The sequence below is a fragment of the Cnephaeus nilssonii genome, assembly GCF_951640355.1.
Source record: "Cnephaeus nilssonii genome assembly, chromosome: 5".
In the NCBI taxonomy this organism is placed as follows: domain Eukaryota; kingdom Metazoa; phylum Chordata; class Mammalia; order Chiroptera; family Vespertilionidae; genus Cnephaeus; species Cnephaeus nilssonii.
Genome location: NC_137076.1, coordinates 18,409,386 through 18,437,057, shown reverse-complemented (window position 1 = coordinate 18,437,057; position 27,672 = coordinate 18,409,386). Strand labels below are relative to the sequence as shown.

Here is a 27,672-nt window from a genome sequence, read left to right as displayed (position 1 = left end):
CCCGTAATGTCAAGCCCAGCCTGGCGTAGCCACTTCTGTTTCATGGAGGTTTTTAGGGTCCCCCTCACAGGACATGTGGCAACAGGTGCTGGACAGAGTGGGGAGAGGGGCGATGGTGGCAGAACCTGGGAGGGGGAAGTGGGGTACGGGTCACTTAGCTGGAGTTTGACTCCCACCGTGCTGTGTGGCTTCACGGAAGCCACTTGCCTCCGTTGTTACGTCTGTAAAATAGTAAAATAGGACAGCGATGTGCCTCGGGCATCATGCGAGTGTCTGAAGAGAACAGGCTGGGTATGCAGTGAGCATTTAATCAGCAGCTGCCATGATTTCCATCGTCAGTCTCTCTGTCCTGTCCATAAGATGAGGTGGACATTCCCTCTTCCCCCGAGGGCCGTCAGACCGGGGACTCTGCGTTTGATCTCCCAGGAGCAGGGACCGTCCAGCCGCCTGGGCAGCGCTGTCCTCCCGACTGTCCTGCCCGCTGGGCTCCAGAGCCCCGGCCTCGGGGTGTCCTTGCACCTGTCTCCTGTCCTCCAAGGACAGGTCTGCGTCCAGGGCTGGCTCACGGGCGCCCCAAGGCAGCTCCGTCTTGTCCTGGAGAGGGCCGGGTGTGTGCAGGTCAGCCGCCTCGCCTTTTCCGCACGGCATGGTCACCACCAGGGCCTCTCTCAGGGACTCTTCCTCCTCCTTCTGGAAGTCCTCCGGGCTGGCCCACTGCCAAGCCTGGGGAGGGAGGACAGGGCGAGGCTGTGGGCAGGGCTCTGTTTCCCACCCACATACGGGGTGGGCCAGGTCCCCACTGGCTTCATTCTCTAAAACTGGAGGACCGATTGAAGATCCACTGGAATGACTCCCACTTCTCTTTGGGAAATTGCGCCTGCTTTCCTCATAGGTGATGTGATTGGGCATGTAACTCTGGCCCAGCCAATCAGAGCACTCCAGCCTCCTGGCGCGCTGGAGGCTCAGGGATGGGGCACGTGACCCATGCTGAGCCAATCAGTGATGGCCCTGAGAGTTTTGCTCCGGTCAATGGGGGAAATGGACATTCTCTCCCACGGGGGAAGACGGAGCCTGCCTGGGAGAGAAGTGTGTAGGGAGGACAGCAGCAGGGAAAGATGAAGCCATAGTTCCTGGATCCCGCCATGCCTGAAGCCCCCACCCTGGGATTTTTTTTTTCTTCCCCTTAGGTTCCCTTTTGGTCCAAGTCACTCTGAGGTGCATCTGCTGTTAGGAAATGGCCCACAGGAGGTTTCTCTTTGGGCCTCTGCTTTCCCATCTGTGAAATAGGACAGGTTGTTGGAGTCCCTGACTTAGTGAGCTGGAGGAGAATAAAATGAGCTAATTCCTCAGCAGAGCCCTTGCCCAGAGTATAGACGCACAAACAGGACCTAGAATTACAGAAGGAGCCCTTACCTGCTTCCCCTGGCTGCCAGGAAACTCAACAGCGGTGCTGGCACTGGGTGTGGGCAGGGGCGGGCACAGGAGTGGCAAAGCCCTGGAGAGAGAGGGGAGCCGATCGGGGAGATCCTCTGAGCCTGGAGACGCTGCCGTGCAGGGCGGAGCTGAATGGCCAGACTCCCCATCCAGTGCTCCTGAGGCAGAACCCCCAGCCCAGGACCCTGTCTATTCTTACTGTTGTGTGGTTCTGACTTACATTTTTGTCTTCATTAGGTTACAAAGGCAGTGAGGGTGTGGATTGGGAGGGCAGGGCAGGGCAGGAGTCTGACAGACCCGGGGTCACACCTAGCTCTGCCCCCCCTGCTGCTTGCCCTGACCATCTAGACCTCAGCTTTCCCGTGTGAGCACAACTCTCTACTTGGAGTGAGCGGTTATTGCTGTTACTGTTACTGTGGCTGTAGCTGTTGTGGGGGGATCGTGTCAGGGAGAGGTTGTGAATTACCTGTTCAGACTGAAGTACCCAAGGACGCCCAGGAGGAGGATGCTGACGAAGCTGCCCAGAGAGGCGAAGATGATGGACAACTCCGGAAGCTGGACACCTTGGGGGTGAGAGAGCTTGGGTTGGGGGAGGGGTGCCTCCTGCCTCTGGTCAGGGAGGGAGCCGGGTGGGTCAGGCTCTCCATCGCCTCCCTGCTGACCCTGGCACACCGCCAGCCCCACCATGCCTCAGTTTCCTCATCTGTGAAGGGGGAGTCCAGGGGGTCTCCTGGCCCGTGACGGTGGGATGAAGGCCTCGCACACAGGAAGTGCTCTGTAGCGCCCCTGGGCCCGAGACGCCCACACCACACTGAGACGGACTATTGGTTCTGTCCGGGTTTCACTGCGAGGACCGCAGGCAGGGTCCGTGGCAGGAACAGGGATCATTTAGTCTCCAAATCTCTCACGGCGACAATCCCCGAGACAATGGAGCCCACCTCCCACACTTTGTGATGAGAAAGACACTCATTCATTCATATGCATTCCTGTGCTGCCCACATACCAGCTGGAGGAGGCAGAGCCAGCCACAGACACCCCCACCCAGTCCCAAGGTGTCAGGTGGGGAAGAGGGGCAGTCACAGCTGGAGGGTGCCCGGAGGAAAGCACAGAAGGCTTCCTGGAGGAAGAAGCTTTTGCATTGGAGTTTGACAACAAAGAAAACAAACATTCCAGGCATCTGAGGGGCCCTCCTGGGCAAGGCCACAGGAGTGTGAGAGAGGGTTCAAAGGGGAAGCTGTAGGAGATGAGGTGGGTGGAGGCGGTGGGAGCAGATCAGGCCGGGACTTTCTCCTGAAGGGGATGCATGGAGGGCAGGGCTGCTCGCGGACTCATGTGGAACGGGGCAGTGCATGCTGGGAAATACCTGGGCCCTGCCCCCGGCCCCCACTCACCTGTGTGGAAGTGCTGGGGCTGGCTCCAGACGCCGGTCAGGGTGGCAGTGTCTGCTCGCACCTGCACGCTGTAGGCTGTGCCAGGCCTTAGGCCAACAAGGGCGACCTGGGTCTCTGTGGGGTTCACGGGCAGCTCTGCAGGGGGAGGCAACCACGGGTCCAGGGACCCCCTTTACTTCCAGGAGGCTGGGCTCGGGCAGTGGGGTGTCCCTGGTCCCACCGGCTGGGCTGTCACACCCAACGGGAGTGGAGTCGCTGCTATGAGTGAGGGGCTGCCATTCAAACACCCGGCACATTGTGAGCACTGGGCCAATGCCCCCTGGGCCCTCTCTGGGGCAGCCAAGACCCCTGAGTCCAAGTACCTTGTGCGATTGGAGAACGAAGGCCCAGAGAGGGGCAGGGCGGTGCCCAGGGTCACGTCGCGAGGCAGGCCTCAAGCCCAGACCCCTTGCCCCCCAGCCAGGCCTGCGCTGCCCCGCATACCGGTCACCTGGGTGCTGTCCTCGTCCCGATAGCGTACAACATACTTCTCCAGGACGCCGGGGCAGGGGCTCAGCAGCGACGGCGTCCAGGCCACAGACACCGAGTCCCGGCTGAGCATCTTCACCGAAACGTGCTGTGGGCTCCCAGCCTCCGAGGCTGCAAGCAGCATCGTGGCCACGGTCAGCCCCCAGAGCCCCGGCCACGCACTTCCTTCCCAGCACGGCCAGGTCACCTTGGCCGCAGGCTCCCAGCTCCACCACTCTTCTCTCCCTTCTCTGAGCTCCGTGCTCTTATCTATAAAATGGGGCAACGCCTCTCGGTGTCTTAGGAGGGGACTGAGCTCGCGCCACACGTCCGGCTTGGGCCCGGGCCGACACGCAGCGGGTAACTCTAAATGCTATTCCTCCCCCTGGCTCCTACGGCCGCTGCTGAGTCTCCGGGGAGACCACCCTGCCAGCCTGGGCCACTCACCATTGCCCCCGAAGTGGTAGGCGGACAAGACCGTGGACCACGAGGTGAGGTTCTTGGGCCGTGCAGAGGAAAAGATGGTGATGCGGTAGCACCCCCTCGGCCCCAGCGCCCCGAAAGCCTGGCTCCAGTGGAGGGTTGCTGGAAGGATTAGCAAGGGCCAGGCCAGTCAGCAGTGTGTTCCCACCTCTGCACCTTGCACCGGCTGTGCCCTCTGCCAGGAGCTCCTACTCCGACTCCTACTCCACAGCCTTTGCCCCAATGTCCCCTCCTCCAGGGTCCCTCCCTACGCTCCCCAACCCACCCGAACCCCTCTAGCCCAGCCATTACCCCACGGGCAGAGTCTCTATGTCCCAGCCCCGCCAGCCCAGCCATTACCCCACGGGCAGAGTCTCTATGTCCCAGCCCCGCCAGCCCAGCCATTACCCCACGGGCAGAGTCTCTATGTCCCAGCCCCGCCAGCCCAGCCATTACCCCACGGGCAGAGTCTCTATGTCCCAGCCCCGCCAGCCCAGCCATTACCCCACGGGCAGAGTCTCTATGTCCCAGCCCCGCCAGCCCAGCCATTACCCCACGGGCAGAGTCTCTATGTCCCAGCCCCGCCAGCCCAGCCATTACCCCACGGGCAGTCTCTATGTCCCGCTCTTCCTCCCCAGGCTGGGAGCTCTTGGAGGGGCCGGTTGAGGCTAAAGCTTCCCGTGGCCCCAGCCAGGCCCAGGGCAGGAAGTGGGGGAGCCAAAGGCTGCCTGGGCCACAGGGCACCCTCTCTTTCCCTCCAGAGGCCTCATTGCTTTGTCACCAGCATCTTGCCAGCTGCCACCTTCCCAGATGAGGGTGAATGTTTAAGAAACACCCTGGAATGTGAGACTCATTAGCCGCCTGGGCGCCACCTGCCCAGGGCTGAGCCCGGTCACCGCCCCAGGTTCCCAGCGGGAGGCTCCAGCCTGCATGGGGGGTGGGGAGGCTCGGCTCGGCCTCTCCCCACCGTGGTGTCATTCAAGCAAGTGGCCAGACTCTCCAGGCCTCAGACACCCTCCATGCGCAGCCCCCGCAGGACTGAGCTGCCCGGGAGCTCTCGCGGAGGAGGCAGGCAGAGGGCAGCCCCCACCCTGGTACCAGTTCCAGAAGAATCCGGGTCTCTGGGCATGGTCAGGTTGTAGCAGGCAGGGCTCTCGTCCTGGCCCTGGGGCTGCCACTCAATGCAGTATGTGAGGCCCGGGGCCCGGGCCGGCCAACGCATAGTGGTCCCGTGGGCTCCGGCACTGATGTTCAGAGCTCCTGGTTCTGCAAGGAGACAGTGGGCACCTCAGGACAGCCGCCTCACTCTGCCCGCCCACCAAGCTCCTGGAGCCCCGCCCCCTCTTGCCCAGCTCTACCCCACGGGGCCCAGAGTGTCTGTACCTCTGTCTCCTCACGCTGGGGGCTGCCGAGTGGGAGGCTGGGCACAGAGGGGACAGAGGCTGTTTGAATGAGTTGACACTCCCAGCAGTGCTACCTGGGCTGACGGACTCCCTGCACCAGCCTGGGGGGCGTCTCCTGCTCCAGCAGATGCCTGGCCAGCCCCCACCCACCTCACCCAGTGGGGGGTGGGGCAGGAGCAGATCTCAGAGGCCAAGGACACACCCACTCAGTCCCCTGGGTGCATCGCTCCCATCCCCTAGAGCAGTGGTCGGCAAATGCATTAGTCAACAGAGCGGCAAACCTGCAGCAACCTCAGAGAGGCGAGTGCTGCTTCCAAGCACCAACTGTGCCCCCCAGGCCAGTGCCAAGTACTTTACAGGCACCACTTTGCTACACGAAATGGGACCATGATTACCCCAATCACATAGAAACTGAGGCTCAGAGAGGGAGAGTCACCAACCCAAGGTCACACAGCAAGGCCGTGGCCCAAACCAGGCCAGGAGCTGGCAGACTCACTGCTGTGCCACCCTGGCAAGTGACTTCACCTGCCTGAGCCTCGGTTGTCTCAGCTCTGAAACGGGCATCATTGCAGCAGCCCTGCCCTCACAGGGTTGTTGAGTGCTCTCTACAGGCCCAGGGCCAGGGTCAGGGCCAGGCTGAGCCGAGCGAGGCACTCGCCTCCGGCATGACATTTAAGGAGGAAAGGAGGAGAGCTCAGTCATCAAGATAAACACTGTCCTAACGCAATCTTTTTTAAAAATCAAAATGAATGCAAAAATATGTGATGAGCACTATTCATAGCCACTGAAAGGTGGAAACAGCCAAATGTTGGTCAGCGGGTAAGCAGACAAACAACAGGTGGCCCACCCACACAGCGGAGCATTGCTCAGCCGCACCGACGCGCGACCTGGGGATGCACCGGGAGACATCGTGCTGAGCGTGAGGAGGCAGCACAAAGGCCACCTGGTATGCGATTCCATCTACATGAAATGTCCAAACCAGGCAGACCCATGGCGACAGAAAGTAGATTAGTGGTTGCCAGGGGCTGGGGAGGAGGGACGGGGAGCCACTGCCAATGGGATGTAGTTTCTTTTTGGGGGGTGGAAATGTCCTGGAATTAGAGGTGGTGGTTGCACAACATTGTGAATGCACTAAATGCCACTGGATGGCACATGTTAAAATGGTTAATTTTGCTATGTGAATTTCACCTCAAATATATATATATATTAGAGGCCCAGTGCACGAAATGCGTGCACGGGGGGGGGGGTGTCCCCTCAGCCCAGCCTGTACCCTCTCCAATGTGGGGCCCCTTGAGGGATGTCCGACTGCCAGTTTAGGCCCAATCCAGGGATTGAGCCTAAACCGGCAGTCAGACATCCCTCTCATAATCCTGGACCGCTGGCTCCTAATTGCTCACCTGCCTGCCTGCCTGGTTGTCCCTAACTGCCCCCCCACCCCCACCGGCCTGATCGCCCCTCACTGCCTCTGCGTGCTGGCCTGGTCGCCCCTAACTGCCCCCCTCTGCTGGCCTGGTTGCCCCTAACTGCCCCCCCCCCGCCAGCCTAGTCGCCCCTTACTGCCCCCCCACCAGCCTAATTGCCCCCATATGCTCCCCCCTGCCAGCTTGGTCATCCCACGCAGCCTGCTTGTTCAGTCGTTTGGTTGTCCCTCACTAACCCTGCTGCCGTCCTGGTCATAGGCAGCCATATTGTGAGGGCGTGAGGGTTAATTTGCATATTACATCTTTATTATATAGGATATACAGTATATATACTAATATATATATATATATATATATATATATATATATATGTGTGTGTGTGTGTGTGTGTGTGTGTGTGTGTGTGTGTGTGTCTTAATTTTGTTTACCCTCACCTAAGGATATGTTTTCATTTATTTTTTTTATTTTTTTATTTTTTTTATTTTTTTTTTGAGAGAGAGAGAAACATCCACCCAGCCGGGTGTAGCTCAGCGGTTGAGTGTCGATCCAGGAACCAAGAGGTTACCAGTTCGTTTCCTGGTCAGGGCATATGCCCAGGTTGTGGGCTTGATCCCCAGTTCAGGTTGTGCAGGAGGCAGCCAATCAATGATTCTCTCTCATCATTGGTGTTTCTATCTCTCTCTCCCTCTCCCTTCCTCTCTGAAATCAATATATATATATATAAAGAAAAAAAAGAGAGAGAGAGAGAAACATGCATTGGTTGATTCCTGCCCCAACCAGGGATCAAACCTGCAACCCAGGTATTTGCCCTGACCAGGAATCGAACCTGCAGCCTTTTGGTGTATGGGATGACACTCCAACCAACTGAGCCAGGGCAATATAAATCTTGATTTTTTTAATTTTATATATAAATACATGCATATATTTATATATATACTAGAGGCCTGGAGCACGGATTTGTGCACCAGTGGGGTCCCTTGGCCTGGCCTGCGGGATCAGGCTGAAACTGGGGAGGGACCGCAGGAGGGCTCCAGGGCATGTCTGGCCCGTCTCGCCCAGTCCCCATCAGCCGGACCCCAGCAGCAAGCTAACCTACCGGTCAGAGTGTCTACCCCCTGGTGGTCAGTGCATGTCATAGCTACCAGTCAAACGGTCACTTAGGTTTTTATACATATAGATGGTATATATATGTATATATGTATACATATAAAACAAAATATCAAGATTTTAAATGAAGATAGAATCAACCCTGTACTCACATGACCCTGACTCATTCACCACATCCTGACCCCAGCCCTTGTCCCCATAAAACTTGATTTAAAAAACGGACAGTTAGCCAAAACCGGTTTGGCTCAGTGGGTAGAGCGTCGGTCTGCGGACTGGAGGGTCCCAGGTTCGATTCCGGTCAAGGGCATGTACAATGGTTGCGGGCACATCCCCCCCGGTGGGGGGTGTGCAGGAGGCAGCTGGTCGATGTCTCTCTCTCATCGATGTTTCTAGCTCTCTATCCCTTTCCCTTCCTCTCTGTGAAAAATCAATAAAATATATTTAAAAAACAAAAACAAAAAAAAAACGGACAGTTAGCCTGGGCTGTAGTTTGCCGATGAGAATTTTTAAAAAATATTGCATTATGCCGAAACTGATTTGGCTCAGTGGATAGAGCGTCGGCCTGCGGACTGAGGTGTTCCGGGTTCGATTCCGGTCAGGGGCAAGTGCCTTGGTTGCGGGCGCGTCCCCCAGTGGGGGTGTGTGCAGGAGGCAGCTGATCAATGTTTCTAACTCTCTATCCCTCTCCCTTCCTCTCTGTGGAAAATCAATAAAATATATATTAAAAATATATATATATTGCATTATAATATTATGTATCTTGATTACTGACTTTTGACACACCCCTAAGTTAGACACCCCCTTAAACGCTTGTGCCTCATCCCCCTCTGCCTAGTCCAGCTGAGGCTCAGAGCAGGTGCTCCCTCCCAGGGGCCCGGCCCGGCCCGCCCCGGCCGGAGGAGTCACCTGTGTGTGTGTGGGCCGGAATGTGCCACGACTGGTTGGGGCCGGGGCCAAAGCGGTTCCTGGAGACGACAGTCAGGTTGTAGGCAGCCCCCGAGAGGTGGAGTGATTTTTGCAGGCGCAGGGTCCTCGTTGCCTGGGGCTTGCACGCACAGGACAGCATGTGCAGGTGGAGCTCGTAGGTCACCTTGGCGCCAGACTTGGGCCCACGGCAGCCTTCGGGGAGCTGGAGCCGGGACAGCTGTCAGGAGTGGGAGAGACGGCTGGTGGGGATCTGAACACGTTCATTGTCCTCGTGGGCCAACATCAGGGCAGAGCCCATGAACACAGACTCGTCCATGGGCCGCAGCCTGTGACATATGCCAACATGTTACAAATAACAAACCTCGATGCCAGCAAGGCATTCACATCCAATGCACGCTGGTTTTGTTTGTTTGGATTGGGTTGGTGGGGGGGGGGGGGGTAATGTGGAAAAACCCGCTGAGAGCCAGGAGAGGAGTGTTTCCATTTTTGGACCCAGTGACCTCGACCCTGGAAATTTTTCCTGAGAAAAGGGATTCAAATGAGAGGAAACCCTGGAAGCAAAGGAGTCTCCGTGTAGACTTATTGTGACGGCCCCCTGGGGACCCGGCTGAGTCAGGCATGGTGACATCTGTCATGCTTTTGCCCCTGACTCAGGCGATTAGAGCTAGATTTTTAGTCCTCGCCCACGGATATGTTTACTGATTTTAGAGAGAGGGGAAGGGGGAGAGAAACATCCGTGTGAGACAGAAACATCAGTCGATTGCCTCCCATGTGCACCCCAACCGGGGATTGAACCCAAAACCTAGGTGTGTGCCCTGACCGGGAATCGAACCCACAACTTTTCCGTGTATGGGACGGCACTCCAACAGAGCCACACCAGCCGGGGCAGGTAAGACGTTTTCCCTCTGTGCCTTAGTTTCCTTCTCTGTAAAATGGGCTTAATTAGACTGTCCGTAATAAATGGGTTGTTTGGGGGATTTTTAAAAAAATGATCTCCCACACAGACCAACATGATTGACCCCTTCCTGGCCTTCCAGTGTCCACAGGAGGCCCCCACAATCTGTTCCCCTGGTGGCCACCAGAGGGAGCCTATGAACACCTGAGTCCAGCCAGCTCCCTCCGCACACATACCCCCCCTCCAGGGTTCCCCAATACCTTCCGAGTTAACCCCACCTTCCTCCCCGTCCCTGCCACCTCCACGTCTTGTCTCCTTCCATCTCCCACTTGTCCCTCCATCTCCCACTTGTAAACCGACTCCCCCGCCCCCCGCCCCCCGCCAGTCTCTCGTCTCCTTCTCCCCGGGCACTGCACACACAGCCCTGCAAGAGCCCTCATTACCTGCCTCTGCAGGGTCACCTGCCTCCTCCCGTCCTGGCCAAGCGGCTTCACCGAGAGCATCACCTTGGGCGGTGGAGGCGGTTCTGTCACGAGACAGTGAGACAGTGACGCCGGAGGCAGGGGTTGTCCTTCCTCACAACCTCCTGCAAACCTCGGAGGGCACCTGAGCCCTTCCCCTTCCCTCCCAGGAGACACAGATGGGGGACTGACGTTCCACAACATGAATATACTTAATGCGATGAGCGAAATGTGTGAAACGGTGCGTTTGATGGTGTGTGTTCTTTACCACAACTTAAATGAAAATCAGAAAGCAATTCTTAAGAGTTCTTTCCCAGCAGATATGCCATTGGGAAGGAGGAAGCCCCCATGGCAGGGCCGGGGACAAATGTTGGCAGTCACCCCCATCCCACCCTCCCTCCCCGCCCCCTGCGGGGGGTTGGGCGGTGGTGGGGGCGGGGGGGGCACATCTCCTCTCCCGAGCTGCCCGGGCTCCAGCTGCCCGTGTGATTTGGGAACGTATCTTCCTGACACAGCCCCTTCACCTGTCTATTCCTCGTGCGACTTGAAAAGACACAAACCAACCAAACCGGAAGGAGAAGAAGACTGATAAATGTTTTCTTTTTAGATTATGGATTCACCACAACTTACAACGGGCAACGGGAAACCCGCTCACTGCCCCCTGTTCATGACGTTCACTAATGTCTCCTCCTGCCTCATTTCAAACACCTGCCATCTTGTTTCTAACGCCTGCTGCCTTAGTTCTAACGCCCGCTGCCGTATTCCTCACGCTGCCCCTATTCCTGTGGCTCTGGCCCTCTCACCAGGGGGGGCGCACACGGGGCTGCTCCAGCTGCTCCAGGGACCTTGCAGGGCGCCTGGCCCAAGCTGCCGGCGCCGGAGCTGGAGCTCCTGGGCTTCGTTTGTCTCCAGCGGGCAGAGGCATGACTCTGGGGAAAAGAGATCAAATATCAGACCACGGGGCTGTCCCACATTTGGGGGTGCAGTGGGCATGGCACTGGTCACTTAGCCATTGTGCACTTATTGAGTGCCAACTGTGTGCATGCACTTATTGGGTGCCAATTGTATACACGCACTAAGAGCCGACTGTGTGCCAGGCCCTGAGGATATGGCAGGAACAGGCCATGACCTGTCCTGTGGCCTCAAGGATCATCTACTTCTTTCTCTGTCCCTGGTTCGAGTCCCAGCCAGGCCACCCCTTGTAATGTGACTTTGGCCTATGGCTTCTCACCGCCCCCTCTCCCCCCGCAGCCTTTGTTTTCTCACCTGTAAAACGGGACTAATCCAATACAGAACCACAGGGCAGACCAATAGGTATACAAAGAACTTAGCACTTGTCTGGCACACAGTAGGTGCTTGATTAATGATAATTTGCTGCGGCTGTTGCTGTTACTATTCTTATTCTCACCAATGCCAGCATCGTCCTGATGTCCACAGTCACCCTAGGACAAGACCATATTTATATATTGTTTTACATTTTGGTGCTGAAAAATCCTGGCTCTAACATTATTAGTAAAAATATTATTCATTTATTATTAACATCTTACTTAAAAATATGATTTTGCTAAGGGCAGTAGGAAACCCCGGAATGGATCCAAGAGCAGAGAGAAGACATTCTCGGGAAAATGAGTAGCATCCAATAACCTTCGGAGTCTGGTTCATAGTCACGTGCCCTGTGCATCGTAGTCAGGGATGTACGGAGGGAAGCTGGGCAAAGGTTCTGTGGGAGCTCCTTGTATTTATTTTTAACTTTTCTGAAAATCTAAGATGATCCCAATGTTAAACATTTATAAAAGAATTGTTTTAGGAGACAAAATTTATTTTATAATTTCCTAAAAGAAATATTTTAGGAGGCAAAACCTATCTGTCTGTAGCGCTGGGGATCAGAAAAGCCCTGCCCCACACTCCCTGGGGACCCTGGGAGGTTCCTGGCACCCCGCGCCTCAGTTTCCTCACCTACAAAGGGGTCTGAGGGGCCTACTGCAGAGTGTGCTTATGGGGTCTGGAGATAAAACAGAGAGAGGTCCCTCCCCATCAGGGTCCCATGTCACCTGCTGCCGATTGATCCAAACCTAGACATCTGATGGGGAAACTGAGGCTCAGGAGGGACACAACATTTGGAGGGAAGATGGGGCTGAAGCTGAGGCAACTCCCTGGGACCCTCGGGATGCTCCCAGGCTGAGGGAAGAGGAGACTGGCCACAATTCAGAGGCTGAGGGTCTCTGTCTCCCTCAAACTTGGGGCTCCTGGGGGACTGGGTCTGGGCTGAGGTTTCTTGCAGGTGCAGGCTTATCTGGCTGGGGCAGGGGGGCTACAGAGCAGGGAACAGACAGAAGCTGAAGAATGAATGGAGGTCCAAAGCAGACACACAGATGGCCAGCCGGTGCATGAACATATGCTCAACATCACTAATCACCAGGGAAATGCAAATCAAAGCCACATTGCATATCACACCTGTTAAAATGGTTAAGCGACGAGAGATAACAAATGCTGGCGAGAATGTGGAGATCAAGGGGACCCGGGTGCACTGTTGATGGGCTTGTAAATTGATGCGGCCACAATGGAAAATAGTGTGGGCGTTCATCAAAGAATTAAAAACAGAACTACCAGCCCTGACCGGTTTGGCTCAGTGGATAGAGCGTCGGCCTGCGGACTGAAGGGTCCCAGGTTCGATTCCGGTCAAGGGCATGTACCTTGGTTGCAGGCACATCCCCAGTGGGGGGTGTGCAGGAGGTAGCTGATCGATGTTTCTCTCTCATCGATGTTTCTAACTCTCTATCCCTCTCCCTTCCTCTCTGTAAAAAATCAATAAAATGTATTTTTTAAAAATAAATAAAATAGAAACAGAACTACCATACGGGCCAGAAATTCCACTTTTGGGTATTTATCCGACGGAAACAAAACACTAACTCAAAAAGACATGCACCTCTGTGTCCATTGCAGCATCATTTACAATAACCAAGACATGGAAACAACGAGACATCTATCGATCGACAAATGAGTAAAGAAAAAGTGGTAGATGTACCTACAATGGAATATTAGTCAGCCATAAAAAAATAAGGAAATCTTGCCATTTGTGACAAAACTTGAGGGCATTGTACTAAGTGAGATAAATTAGACAGAGAAAGACAAAACCATATGATCTCATTTATGTGTGGAACCTGAAAAACACAAAATAGAAAACCAAATTCACGGATACAGAGAACAGATAAGTGGTTGCCAGAGAATCAGGGGCGGGGGGTAGGACCAATGGTGGAAGATGGTCAAAAGATACAAACTTCCAGTTACAAGCTAAGTCGTCATGGAGATGTGGTGTACAGCATGGTGACTAGAGCTGATAATACTGTATTGCCTGTTTGGAAGTTGCTAGGAGAGTAGACCTTACAAGTTCTCATCACAAGGAAAAGAAAATCTGTAACTATGTATCGTGTCAGAAGTTAACTAGATCTGTTGTGGTGATCATTTTGCAATATGTACAAATATTGAATCATTATGTTATACACCTGAAACTAATATAATGCTATATATCAATTCTCTCTCTCTCTCTCTCTCTCTCTCTCCCTCTCTCTTATCAATGAGAATTAAGAGAGAGAGAGAGAGAGAGAGAGAGAGAGAGAGAGAGAGAGAGAGGAAGGGAGAAGGAGAGAGAAATATCATTGTGAGAGAAAAACATCACACATACTCCCTGAACGGGGATCCAACCTGCAACCTGGGTATGTGCCTTGACCGAGAATCGAACCCACAACCCTTCAGTGCATGGGATAGCATTCTAACAACTGAGCTACACCAGCCAAAGCACATCTCAATTTTTAAAAAAGAAGGAAGGGAGGGAGGGAGGGAGGGGGAGAGAGAGAGAGAGAGATGGAGAGAGAGAGAGAGAGAGAGAGAGAGAGAGAGAGAGAGAGAGAGAGAGAAGGAGGAGGAGGAGGAGGAGGAGGAGGAGGAGGAGGAGGAGGAGGAGGAAGAGGAGGAATGTGTGGAAGGGCAGTTCCTGGAAGAGGTGCCCTGGGGCTGGATTCCTAAGGCAGGCCGGATTCACGTGCTCATGTGGAGAGGGGGTCAAGCAAGTGGAGGAAACTCCACGTGCAAAGGCAAGGAGGCTGGGAATCCAGGGCAGACGTAGATGATGAGGCCTTTCAGGAGGGTGCCAGAGTACACGGGAGGCAGGTGCGGGCCCCTAGGGCTGGCCGAGGACAAGGATGCCTCCCGGAGGCATTAGGGAGCCGCCGAGGGGGTGTGAACAGGGAGGTCACCATCAGAGCTGCTGGGCAGAGAAACCTCAGAGGCTACACACAGGGCGAGAGTGGAGGCCGGGCGGGAGGGGTACCGGATGTAGAGATGACGGCACCGACTTAAGGGAGAAAGTGCCCTGGAAGAGGCCTGTGCCCACCCCTGACCTGGGAAGCAAACTCACCAGCTTCCACGGACTGTCAGGTGTCCGGCGCCGGACCTGCACCTCGGCGCCATCCTGGCGGGCTGGGGTGTCCCACTGCAGGTGCAGCTGCCCTGCTAAGAGGGACACTTGGATGTCCTCTGGCGGCGGGTCGTATTTAACTGGAAGCCGAGGCGGGGGTTGGGGAGGGGAAGCCGACATCTGTGTGAGCTGTTGGTCCCCGACATTCCAGAAAATCTGCCCACACCTCGCCCAGCCCAGGGTAGCCCACCAAGTCCCCCAAACACGAATCAGGGACACCCTTGCAGCCTAAGCCTAGAATTCTAGGAGTCAAGGAGTCAAAATTTATACACGGCATCCTGTTAGTGAAGAAATCTTTACAATATTAACACCCATCGCTGACAAGGCTGTGGTGAGATAGCCATTTGCTCACAAGAGGGTAATTGATTCTGTTTTCTGGAGGGAAATCTTACTAGTTTTTTAGGCCCACTTCAAGGAGCCTGACCTAAGGAGAGACATCCATCATCGTGCCATACCCGATTCTACCCCAGGGCCTTTGCACTTGCTGTGGCACACGTCTCCACCTGGAACACACTTCTAACCTTTCTTCCTGCTGGATTCATTTCCCCTTCAGGACTCAGCTTGAGCTGGAGGCAACACCTCGACCTCCCAGCAGTATCTCATCATGTGTGTTAATCACAACTCATCCATCTCCCATCTGGGCTCCATGAAGGCAGAGGCAGGGCCAGGATTAGGGTGAGGCAAGCGGGGCAAGGTTGTACAAATACAGGGTTGGATCCTGTCTTTATCTAAAATGTTGATATTGTGTTCATCATGGAACTTTACATTAATTTTGGTTTTTAAAAAGATTGCGTTACAGCGTTGTTTCTATTCACCACTGAGGATTTTTTGGCACCCCCTTAAAATGTTGTACCCAAACCCTAACTGGTTTGGCTCAGTGGATAGAGCGTCGGCCTTCGGACTCAAGGGTCCCAGGTTTGATTCCAGTCAAGGGCATGTACCTTGGTTGCGGGCACATCCCCAGGAGGGGGTGTGCAGGAGGCAGCTGATCGATGTTTCTCTCTCATCGATGTTTCTAACTCTCTACCCCTCTCCCTTCCTCTCTGTAATAAATCAATAAAATATATATTTTTTAAAATGTTGTACCCAAGGTGGTGCCCTTGCTGGCCTCATTCTAGTCCCAGCCCTAGGCTGCGACTTCTGTTGGCCTTGCCTATGGCCCCTATGGCTCAGGGTGGTACACAGCAGCAGCTCCACAACTCTATGCTAAATGCATGTTGTTGCCCGGCTGGCGTGGCTCAGTGGTTGAGCGTTGACCCATGAACCAGGAGGTCACCGGTTGATTCCCCATCAGGGCACATGCCCAGGTTGCAGGCTCAATCCCCAGTAGGGGGCGTGCCAGAGGCAGCCGATCAATGATTCTCTCTCATTATTGATGTCTCTTTCTTTTTTCTTCTCATCATTGATGTTTCTCTCTCCCTCTCCCTTCCTCTCTAAAATCAATAAAAATTTATTTTTTAAAATAAATAAATGCATGTTGTTGACTCATAAAAAAAAAAAAGTTAAAAAATCCAACAGGGTCCTGGCACCATTACAGTGTCAGGGAGAAACCAAAAGCAACTTGAGTGTCCAGCAGTTGGGTCAGGGTCAGGGTCAGGGTCAGGGTAGGGTCAGGGTCAGGATTAGGGTCAGGGTCAGGGTCAGGGTCAGGGAGCCATGAAAAGCTCTGCCAAGTCACGCAACAGTGTTTGATGTGTAAGTGGCTGGAATTTCCAAGCCCTTTGCCAGGGCCCCAGACTCCCCCCAGGTCTAGGCTTGGGGACCACAGGCATCTCGGTGTGAGGAAAGGGCGCCAGGAAGAGGGGGAGGAGAACGGGTGCTAACCAGAGCTGTATAGGATCAAGGTGACCTTGGGCGACTTCTCTGTCCGGTTGGCGGCCCAGGATTCCACCCAGAGAGTGACATTGTCGAGCACAGGTACACCGTCCTGTTCGGAGAACTCCAGCTTGGTGGCCGAGCCCGCAGAGAAGTAGCAACAGTGCCCGGGCCTGAGGCTGCGGGGAGGAGGGTGTGGATGCTGACGCTGGGGTCCTAGTGGATCCCAGAAATGTCTCAGCCCAGCAGACAGCAGACAGCACATCCCTGCATCCTTCTCTGCCCCTTTGACTCCCCGTCCCAAGCCTGGGGCTCCTTGGAGATCAGCCTGGGATCGAGGGGCTTGAGGGACCCCAGGTCTCCCAACATGAGCTTTCACAAAGAGAAGGAAAAAATGAATTGATGGGTGAGTGGATGGATGAACAAACAAATGAGTGAGAGGGTGAGGATGAAAGAAGGACTAGAGGGACCCTGATTGCTGCCCAGTTTGGATGCCCACCCAAGCTGACCCCTCACAACACAGAGCTCCCCACCCTCCCTGCTCACAAGAGAAACTGAGGCCCAGGAAGCGACAAGGACCAGCCCTGGGCTGCGATCACGCATCTAAGGGCAGGAGCAGCGGGGCAGGAGCCAGAGCAGGATGTGGGTGAGGGCTTGGGGCCTGGGGAGGGGTCCTCACCAGCACCTCAGGAAGTGGCTGACTCCAGCCGCGGGACCCTCATACTCCCAGGAGCATTCGTAACAGGCACCAAATGTCCGGTAGCAGCTCAGGTCTCTGGGGCCTGTGGCTGAGCCTGGAGGAAATCCTGGAGGTTTGAGAACAGACAGAGTAGGGGAGGAGTCTCTGTGCCGACACACCCTCAAGATGAGTCTTTGTGACATTTATGCAATCCGGTGTCTCCACAGTCTGAACAGCGAGCTCCCAGCACCCTCCTGGGCTTTCACTCCTGCCTCCTGCCATCTCCGCTGCTCCCCCTGCTCCAGCCACACCAGCCTCCTCATGGGCCCTCAGACACCCCAGGCTCACTCCCACCTCAGGGCCTTTGCACGTGCTGTGCCCTTCCCCCAGATCTTGACATTCCAGTTTTCCCTTCAGTGTCACCTCCCCCGCAACCAGCCAACTGGAAGCAGCCCGTCCCCCTCCATCCCTCAGCCAGCTCTGTGCCGGTCACTGTAGGCAGTATATGCATTTATTGACCTGTTGTCTACCTCCCGCATGAGGCTGTGGCCCTCGGAGGGCGACTGGGCTAGCAGCTGATTCCTTCATGTCTAGGACTGTGTGTGCACACAGTATGTGCTCCGTAAATATTTCTTGAACAAAAGAATGGATGGCACACCTGCTCAGCGGCAGAACCCTAGCGGGGTGCATTGCAAGCCTAAATATTCCAGCAGTGCCTGCCGGGGAGGGGACCAAAAATTCAAAATATGCAACAGATACTCTGCCCCACATGCGGATCCATCTGAACCGATGCAGACGCCAGCCCTGCGACCCTGCCAGGGAGGAGACAGGCTCAGAGAGGGTGACTGCTCCAGGACACTGAAGCTTGGTGAGGACAGGCTGGCAGGCTGGCAGGCTGGCAGGCTGGCAGGCAGGAGCTCCCAAGACCCCCGGTGGGTCCGAGTCTCGGGCTGGGCAGGGGGAGTGAGGGAAGGGCTGCTAGGGATTTGTCAGCCAGAGCCCAGCACGACCCCAATGGGAGACTGCCCCAACCTGAGTCTGCGTTCTGATATGTCGGGTCCTGAAAACTGCACCTGCTGGTACCACAGGCTTCGGCTGTAAAGACAATGAAGAGATAATGACAGTCTCAGCCTTTCACTGCTTGGGGAGAGGGGGTCAGCCCGGGTGTGGCCAAGTGGCCATCCACCCCCTTACCTGCTTTTCCATCTATGCTCCCACCCACCCACTCATCCACCCATCCATCTATTCCTCTATCCACCCATCCACCCATCCATGCATGCATCCATCCACCCAACTCTCTACCCATCCATCGATCCATCCATCCATCGATCCATCCATCCATCCATCCATCCATCCATCCATCCATCCATCCATCCATTTATCCATCCATCCATCCATCCATCCATCCATCCATCCATCCATCCATTCATCCATCCATCCACCCATCCATCCATTCATTTATCCTTCCATCTCCCTACCCACCCATCCACCCATCCACCCATCCATGCATGCATCCATCCACCCAACTGTCTACCCATCCATCCATCCATCCATCCATCCATCCATCCATCCATCCATCCATTTATCCATCCATCTCCCTACCCACCCATCCACCCATCCATCTCTCAGGCTGCTCCTCCAAAGCAATCCAGGGTCCCCTGGTCTTCAGCCCTGTCTGACACCCAGAAGCCCTGAAACCTTGCTAATCCCCAGTATACAGAGAGGGAAACTGAGGCACAGAGAGGCAAAAAGTTGCCTGAGGTCACACAGCAGCAATAGCAGAGCTGGAATAAGAGTCCAAACCCAGCCCTGCTGGCATGACTTAGTGGTTGAGCGTTGACTTATGAACCAGGAGATCACAGTTTGATTCCTGGTCAGGGCGCATGCCTGAGTTGTGGGCTCCATCCCCAGTGTGGGGCATGCAGGAGGCAGCCAATCAATGATTCCCTCTCATCATTGGTGTTTCTATCTCTCTCCTTCTCTCTTCCATTCTGAAATCAATAAAAATATATAACAAAACAAAAAAGTGTCCAAACCCAGTCATCCACAGGAGGTTGGGCCCCTTCCCACCGATTCTACATAATACTATGTTAGGCATATCTATCATATACATACTTGCTCATTATCCCTTCCTTGGCGATTTCTCATTGAACTATGGGAGATGGGAAAGACTCAAACATCCAGCCCATTCTACATGAGACAAAAATCAAGACTGAAACGGGAGATGCCCAAGTCTGACCCCAAAAGTCGTGATCCCTGATCATCCATGTAACAGAGAAAGAAAAGCGCCAGCCCAGACCAGGACCTTGACCCTCCACACACGCCACCGCCCCCCCCCCCCCCCCCCCCCGCGCTCAAGACAAGAGTGGAAACTCACCGCACTGCCGGGGGAGCAAGAAGAGGAGAGGGACCAGCCTGGCCACTCGCCACCCCATCGGTCCACGCAGGGCCTGTGGCCTCCGAAGAGCTTTTGCGCTGCCAGTGAGACCCCAACTGCCCTGCCCTCACCCCAGAACACTTTGAAGCTGAGCAAGAAAGAAGAGTAAAAAGGTTAAAAAAAAAAAAATTAAGTGTCCTGGCCCCTCCCGGGGGAGTCAAAATGAAAGAGAAACCCAGGAAGTCAGCTCAGTGGTGGCCGTGGCCTCATGCCGCCACAACCCACTTTGTCGGCAAGTCAGACCCGGGTTCCTGGTCTGGGGTTCTGTTCTGCCGGCCCCAGACCCAAGCTGGACACCAAGTGCTAGTCCCCGGGGTGGCCTGGGGCTCTGTGTCCTTGGCCAGGTCTCTAGCCCTCTCCGGACAACCTCTGGGCCTCAGGAGCTGCATGGGGGTCCAGTGTCATGGGATGTCTCAGGTCGCTCCCCCAACAAATTGTTTGCTGTACACGGAGCCCCCCCAAACGCTGACCTCCCCATTTCCCAAACTCCAGCCTCAGGGCATCCGGGGTCTCCGCTCCAAAGAGTCTCCTTGCTTCTTCTAGATTCAAATTAGTCTTTCTTCTGTGTCTGTTTCTTGACCTCTGGGGGTCTCAGGGGTTCACCCTTGCTCCCCACTGTCAACAAAGACCCGAATGTCCAAGGAGAAGATTCATGCTACAACATGGGTAAACCTCAAAAACACGGCACTGCGTGACAGAAGCCAGGCACGAAAGCCACAGGTATGATTCCATTGGTATGAAATGACCAGAACAGGCAAATCCACAGACAGAAAGTAGATGAGTGCTAGTCCAGGGCTGGGGGAGGGAGCATCCCCGAATGCTCATGGGGTGGGGTATTCTTTGGGGTGACGCAATGTTCTGGAACTAGGCAGAGGTGCTTGTTGCACAACATAGTGAATGTGCTAAATGCCACTGAATTATGCATTTTAAAATGGTTTGATTCATGTTATGTGATTTTCAGCTAAAAAAAAAAAAATGTTCCCGAAGCCCAGTGGGACTGAGGAGCAGGGGGAGGGTCTCTGCTGGGGGAGAGCATCTGGGGAAACTGAGGCCCAGGTGGGCAGAAAGGAGGCCCCTTTTCTGAGGATCTCGGTCCCGAGGGCCGGCTGGGCCAGCCCGGGTCAGGCGTCCGGCAGGCCGTGAGGTCAGAGCCATGGGAACAAAGAGGCAGTGTTCCGGGCCTGGCACAGTAGGGACGAGGACCCTGTGACCCCATACAGTGTCACCAGCAGTGCAGTGGGGCCCAGGCGGCGGGGTGGATCTCAAGAACTGATGTGTGAGGCCTGGGGGAAGGGCAGATACAGAGATGGAGACAGGGATTGAGAGAAACATAAAAAAGATGGAAGAGATGGTTGGAGACACAGGCAAACACATGGACCCCCTCCTGACAATCCCGAGACACCTCCCCACCCCACCCCCAGGAGATGCCATCGTGTGCCCCATTTCACAGATGGGGAAACTGAGCCCAGAGATGCCCTGACCACTCGAAGCCTGGGCTGGAAGTGAAGAAATGGAAAGACAGAGCCCAACAGTGGGGCTGAGCTTTGCCCCTTCAAGAGTAAAGCGCATGCCCCAGAGCTACCCCCCTCCTACATCCCTCCCCATCAAGGTTGACCCTTCCGGGACTCAGCTTTCCCATCTGCACAATGGGTTGCAAGAAAGATAAAGAGGATGCTGTCCGAGAGAGAACCAGGATGATTGTTTTGGGACCTTCCCTCCCTACCGGCTTTGCTTTTGTCATACCTCTTTCCCATCACCCCAACACCAGAGCAGCTCCTGGAAAAACATTGAGAGAGAAAGAGAGGTAGAGTGGGGAGAGAGCTGGACAAAGGGGGCAAGATGAAGGGGGTGAGGCGGGCCAGGGCCTGGAGTCACGGATTGATGGGCTGGGCTTTCTCCCAAGGCACTGGGGAGCCATGGTGGGTTTGTGGGCAGACCCCTAGCCACACGTGAGGTGATGTTTCTACCCTTATCGAGGTCACAGTGTAAGGTTTACCCGGAGGTTCACCACAGCCCACCTTCCAAGTCTTTGCACACACCCCACCTCCCTTGGCCTGCCTGCTGCCGGCGCCAGGAAGCCCCTAAGAACTTGGTTCCTCCCAGGTGCCCCAGAAACACTGCTGGGATATACCCTCGGGGCTGCCCCACTTTCAGATGCCCCACAAACTAGGGGGAGGGGAAGTCAGGAAGGATCAGGTTACAGGCATCTCCCCACCTCCGGAAATCAGAGGAACCACAGAACTTCCCTACCCCCTTGGCTTCCGTTTTCTTCCCCGAGAGAGTAACCTTCACTCTGAGGAGGGTTGAGCTTACTTACCTCCAAGAAACCCTCATGCCCCAGAGGGGCATCTAAGGAGGATGTTGAAGGACGAGAAGGAATTTGCAAGGAGAAAAATCTATCAATTTATTTAACTTTCATATTAGTAGGTATAATTTACCAGTAAGAACATTTTTCACTCACTCAACCAAGATTTTCTGATGCCTGCAAAGGATCATTTGAGGATGTTTTAAAGAACACATAGAAGGTTACCAAGAAAAAAAATCATTCTTTCATTCAACAGTCACAGTTCCTGATGCCCCCATGGAGACATCTGAGTAGGGTTTTGATGGATGTGTAAAAGTTCGCAAAAAAATATTTTCTTAATAAATGTTCCCTGGTGTTTCTTAAAGAGAATTTGAAGTGGATTTTTAAAATGTGTTTTATTGTGTTTTGTTTTGTTTTAGAGAGAGAGGAAGGGTGAGGGGGAGAGAGAGAGAAACATGGATGAGATAGAAACTCATTGATCGGCTGCCTCCTGCACATACCTTACTGGGAATTGAGCCTGAAACCTGGGCATGTGCCCTGACTGGGAATAGAACCGGCAACCTTTCAGTACATGAGACAAAGGGCTGAAATGGATTTTGAAGGATGCATAGGTGTTCACCATGGAAAAATTGCATTCAGTCAGTCAGTCAATAAGTGCTCCCTGCTGGACATTTTTTTTTTTTTCCTGCTTGACATTTGAAGGGGTCACTTTGGAAGGAGTTCTGTGTAGGAGTTACCCAGATAAAGCAGGGGAATTTGAGACCTCTCTGGTGGCTCCTCATCCAGCAGCTCACCATTTGTCCAGCCCAACCACCTCCAGTTCAGGAAACATCTCTTTTCCCCAGATTCCAGACTAAGTCCCAGGGAAGACTCTGATTGGCTGAGCTAAGTCACATGTCCACCTTAAATTAATCACAGTGTATGAAGTGAATAAAGACTCTAGGTCACATGTCCACCCCAGCCTGGACTACAGGAGAGCTTTTTATTTTATTTCATTTTTTATTTTATTTTTAAAAATATGTTTTTAGCTGAAACCGGTTTGGCTCAGTGGATAGAGCGTCGGCCTGCGGACTGAAAGGTCCCAGGTTCGATTCTGGTCAAGGGCATGTACCTTGGTTGCGGGCACATCCCCCGTAGGGGGTGTGCAGGAGGCAACTGGTCGATGTTTCTCTCTCATCGATGTTTCTAGCTCTCTATCTCTCTCCCTTCCTCTCTGTAAAAAATCAATAAAATATGTTTTTAAAAAATATATGTTTTTATTGATTTCAGAGAGGAAGGGAGAGGGAGAGATAGAAACATCAATGATGAGAGAGAATCATTGATTGGCTGCCTCCTGTACACTTCACAATGGGATCAAGCTCGCAACCCGGGCATGTGCCCTTGACCGGAATCGAACCTGGGACCCTTCAGTCCGCAGGCTGATGCTCTATCCACTGAGCCAAACCGGCTAGGGCTTATTTTATTTTAAAAACTATTTTTATTGATTTCAGAGAGGGGAAGGAAGAGGGAGAGAGAGATAGAAACATCAGTGATGAGGGAGAATCATTGATTGGCTGCCTCTCGCACACCCCCTGCTGCTGATCTATCCCGAAACCTGGGCATGTGCCTGACCAGGAATCTCCTGGTTCATGGGACGGTGCTCAACCACTGAGCCACACCGCTGGGCGACAGGAGAATTTTAAAGCAGAACTAGCCGGAAACGGAACAATTGGCCATTATAGGACATGAGCTTCCCATCACCGGGGATATGCAAGCCACAACCTGAAGTCCAGTTAGTGTAGGGTTGCCAGATAAAACACAGGATGCCCAGTTAAATTAGAATTTCAGATAAACAGCACATAACTTTTCAGCCTAACAGTGCCCCGAGTATTGCATGGGACATATACTGAAAAAGTATTCATTGTTTATCTAAAATTAAATTTAACTGCTGGGCTGACTTAGTTTGCTGGGGCTGACATAAAGTTTCACAGTCTGAGTGGCTTTAACAACAGAAATCTCTTCCTGGAGGCTAGAAGTTCAAGATCAACGTGTCAGGAGGTTTGGTTTCTTCTGGAGTTTCTCTCCTGGGCTTGTGGATGGCCGACTTCTCTCTGTATCTTCACATGGTCATCGCTCTGTGCATGTCCGTATCCTAATCGCCTCTCCTTATGAAGACACCAGTCATATTGGATTAGGATATACCCACATGACCTCATTTTACTTTAACACATTCTTTAAAGGTGCTTTCTCCTTATACAGTCACATTCTGAGGTCCTGGGGGGTGAGGATTTCAACATAAGAATTTTGAGGGAACACAGACTGCTTTGGAAAACAGTCTGGTAGTTTTTGAAAAAGTTAAATATAGAGTTACCATATGACCCAGAAATCCACTCCTAGGTATACACCTAGAAGAATGGAAAGCAATGTCCCCCACAACAACTTGTCTATGAATGTTCATAGCAGCACTAAAAAGTGGAAACAACCCGAATGTCTATTAACAGATGAATGGATAAACAAGAAGTGGTACAAGTATCACTAGGCCTTAGAAAGGAATGAAGTACTGGCATTTGCTACAACGAAGATGAATCTTGAAAACATTGTGTTACGTAAAAGAAGCCAGACACCAAAGGCCACGTGTTGCATGATCCCATTTATATGAAATGTCCAGAGCAAGCAAATCCATAGAAACAGAAAGCACATTGGTGGTTGCCAGAGGCTGGGGGAGGAGGAATGGGGAGTGACTGCTCATGGGTGCAGGGTTTCTTTTGTGGGTGACAAATACGTTCTGGAATTAAATAGTGGTGATAGTTGCACAACCGTGAATTGCTAAAAATCTCCAAACTGTATACTTTATTTTTTAAAATATATTTCAGAGAGGAAGGAGGAGGGAGAGAGAAACATCAATGATGAGAGAGAATCATTGATTGGCTGCCTCCTGAATGCCCCACACTGGGGATCAAGCCCACAACTGGGTAGGGGCCTGACCAGGAATTGAACTGTGACCTCCTGGTTCACAGTTCGATGCTCAACCCCTGAGCCACGCCCGCCAGGCAAAACCGTGCAGTTTAGAAGGAGAATTTTATGGTATGTGAATTAAAATACAGGATTAAAATTATGTTAATTTAAAAATGTGGATGAGAACACGTTTTGCCTGGGAGTCCTGTATTTTTACTTGCCCAATCTGGTCACCATAATTTGGTGAGTCCTACAGAACCGCACAGGCAATTGGGTGGGTGCCCTTCTGGAAGGTCCCCTTCAGCCTGACATATTCTAATGACCAGGTCCAACATGGGGCAGCTCACTGTGAGGGAGCCTGCAGCTGCAGAGACCGTGGGAGTCCCAGTAAAACAGAGAACATGGATGCTATCTTGGGACTTTAGGCTTTTCCCAGCCTTAGTTTTCCTTCTGCAAAGCGGGGCTGAACAATGATCGTCAGATACTTGTAGGTGGTGGTTCTCATAAGGCACTTAGCCAGATATCCAGTTTGGCACTCTTCAAAGGCAACCATCCTCAAAAAAGAAGCTGGCAGCCCTGGCCAGTGTGGCTCCATTGGATGGAGCGTCCGCCCCTGCACGGAAGGGTCGCAAGTTCGATTCCCAGTCAGGGCACATACCTGGGTTCAGGGTTCCATCCCAGGTTCCATGCTTGCCCAAGGCAACCGATCCATGTTTCTCTTTCACATTGATGTTTCTCTCTCCCTCTCCCTTCCTCTCTCTCAAAAATAAGTTAAAAAAAAAACAAAAACATGTCTTTGGGCGAAGATTTTAAAAAAAGAAAAGAAACTGGCAAAACTACAGTGGCTGCCTGTTCTTATAAATAAAATTTCATTGGGACTAGGATCAGGATTAGGGTGAGGCAAAAGAGGCAGGGTGGTGCAAGGGCAGAGCTTGATCCTGTCTTTATTTAAAATGTTGATATTTTGTAGATCATGCATAATTGTATTAGTTTCAATTTTTAAAAATATTGAGTTTGGGGAGAGCTTTAAATTTTGCACGAAGGTGAGTGCCTCCCCTCACCCTACCCCGGGGCACACAGATTAACCTCTTGGGCCCGCAGCTCCCTCATCTGCAAAATGGGGATGATAATGTTCCCTTCTTTCTAGAAGGATTCATTGAAAAATGTTTACTTCTGGGCTCAGGATGGGGCGGGGCCTGGAAGGGCAGGGCCGGCTCGCCCAATGGGGTGGGGCCTCCAAGGAGGGCTCCCCGGGAGGGGCGGGGTCAGTCCGCGTCAGCTGACCGCCTGGATCAATGGCGGGGCCTCGCGCGCTGGGGCGGAGCGGAGGGCGTGTCCGATGCAGAGACTGGCGAGCCATGGACGAGCCGAGCCTCCTGCGGCGCCGAGGGCTCCAGGTGAGGCCCCTGCGCGGGCGGGCGCGCGGCCGAGCGGACCTGGCCTGGGGACGGGGGCGGGGCTTCGGCGGGCCAGGGGAAACTGAGGCAGAGGGCGGGGCGCGCTCTGATCTCTCCCTCTTGCCCAACTGCTTCTCCAAGGTGCTCGCCTGGTGGGGAAGGGGATAGGTCTCCTTTGACATATGGAGAAACTGAGGCTGCAAGCGCTATAGCCTGAGAGAAAGGGGCTGAGAGATTCGCCTTCCCCCACCAGCGGCTCTAATAATAATATGAGCAACAGCAGCCCAGGAGCGCTCACCATATGTTCATCGTTGTGTTAATCCCATTAGAGTGATACACTAATATTAATTAAGGGGTATTCAAACTTGCCACCTTGCGCCTGCCTCAGCTCACCCCGAAGGCAAGCCAGGGAGGTTGGGGCTGTCCAGGTGCCCATTTGTCAGATGAGGAAACTGAGGCTGGGGAAGTCACTAAGCCGAGGTCGCCCAGCGGGGATTTGACTCGGAGTCCTTACCCAGCTCTCTCAGACACTGGTTCTATCAGCTCTGTGCGAGGTGGGCTGCCGAAGGCACCCTTGCCTCTTGGCGCCTCGGTTTCCCTGTGAGCCCTAAGAGCTCCCCTTTTTTGCCCGGGGCTGGTATTCAGGAGGCTGCACCGAGGCCTAGGTTCGAACCCCGGCGGCAGCTTCTTGGAGCTCGGTGGGGAGTCGGAGGATCTGCCCATTTCCTAAGGGCTTACACCGCGCTCTTTTGGAGCCACCAGGTTGCAGGTGGGGAACCTGGAATTCGTCATCGACCCGACACACATTTACTGAGCGCCTTCTGTGTGCCCGGCTCTGCAGAGGCGGCGGGACGCCCCGCACCTCTGGTCCCCTCCTCCTGGACCTCCAGCCAGAGCAGCACGACCCTGCGCGGTGGTCCGCTGCGATGGGGGGCGCTCAGGCACACCGGGACATGGCGACTGACCAAGCGTTGCTGGTGGCCTTGGGGCAGAGGAGGCAGGATATTGGGGAAAATGAGAGAAGCTGAGGGCAGCTAGAATTAGAAAGGATGGAGGGTGGCGGGCACTGAGGCTGGCAAAGAAGGGGGAAGGCGGCCCCGGAACCCAGGCTGCTGCGGGACAGGATTCCCAGGACTGCGAACTCCTGAAGGTGACGAGGAGCGGTGCGTTGGGGGGGTGGGGGGGGGTTGGGAGCGCGCGGGCATTGCTGCGGGGCAGAATCCCCCTCCCCCGCCCCGCCAGGGCGTGGTGGGGGTGGGGAGCAGAAGGGTAGGCGGAGGCCAGAGACTGGAGTGGGGGGCGAGAGGAGAGGGTGGGGCGGGACTGGTGAGCAGTGGGGTATTGTGAGGGGACAGGCTCCGCCTGAAGCCCCAGTTAGACTCGAGCCCCGCCCGCGGCCTCTTAAAATAGAGAAACAGCCTTCTGGTAGGCGAGTGGGGGCGCTGCTAACGTCAGGAAGTGGGGGCCTGTTCCACTGTGAGGAAGCACCGTCCCCTGATGAGTCCCATGTTTCAAAAGGGGAAATGGAGGCTCAGAGAAATGTAGCCACGGTTGAGGTGTCACATCAAGTAGGTGACAGAATCGGGATTTAAATCCAGGCAGGTCCTGCTTCTCCTCCAAACC

At 54.0% G+C, this 27,672-nt stretch overlaps 2 protein-coding genes across 13 annotated transcripts in view; one reads left to right on the top strand and one right to left on the bottom strand.

Moving 5' to 3' along the window:
- Window positions 1-273: 273 nt before the first annotated feature.
- IL12RB1 (interleukin 12 receptor subunit beta 1) lies at window positions 274-19,426 on the bottom strand. Of its 5 annotated transcripts, none has more exons than XM_079771950.1 (17): window positions 19,354-19,426; window positions 18,009-18,071; window positions 16,977-17,103; window positions 16,307-16,476; window positions 14,423-14,517; window positions 11,417-11,450; window positions 10,812-10,937; window positions 9,991-10,073; window positions 9,485-9,577; window positions 8,632-8,869; window positions 4,893-5,060; window positions 3,780-3,917; window positions 3,309-3,464; window positions 2,826-2,960; window positions 1,901-1,997; window positions 1,414-1,495; window positions 274-723 (listed from the first exon to the last, which is right to left on the bottom strand). In XM_079771950.1, the coding sequence occupies exons 1-17, from the start codon at window positions 19,409-19,411 to the stop codon at window positions 307-309; spliced, it is 2,280 nt and encodes a 759-aa protein (XP_079628076.1). In that variant the 5' UTR covers window positions 19,412-19,426; the 3' UTR covers window positions 274-306. The 5 variants fall into 5 exon arrangements, with proteins under 5 accessions (XP_079628076.1, XP_079628077.1, XP_079628075.1 ...); XM_079771951.1 differs by having other exon boundaries at window positions 14,423-14,514; XM_079771949.1 differs by having other exon boundaries at window positions 14,423-14,562; window positions 16,983-17,103.
- Window positions 19,427-25,992: 6,566 nt separating this feature from the next.
- MAST3 (microtubule associated serine/threonine kinase 3) overlaps window positions 25,993-27,672 on the top strand; it is a 38,482-nt gene continuing 36,802 nt past the window's right edge. For 4 of the 8 annotated variants that reach the window (XM_079772206.1, XM_079772222.1, XM_079772223.1 and 1 more), the window contains exon 1: window positions 25,993-26,049. In XM_079772206.1, the coding sequence (XP_079628332.1) occupies window positions 26,011-26,049 (39 nt within the window). In that variant the 5' untranslated portion in view covers window positions 25,993-26,010. The remainder of the gene's footprint in view (window positions 26,050-27,672) is intronic. The other 4 variants (XM_079772214.1, XM_079772212.1, XM_079772213.1 and 1 more) reach the window with 1 other exon arrangement.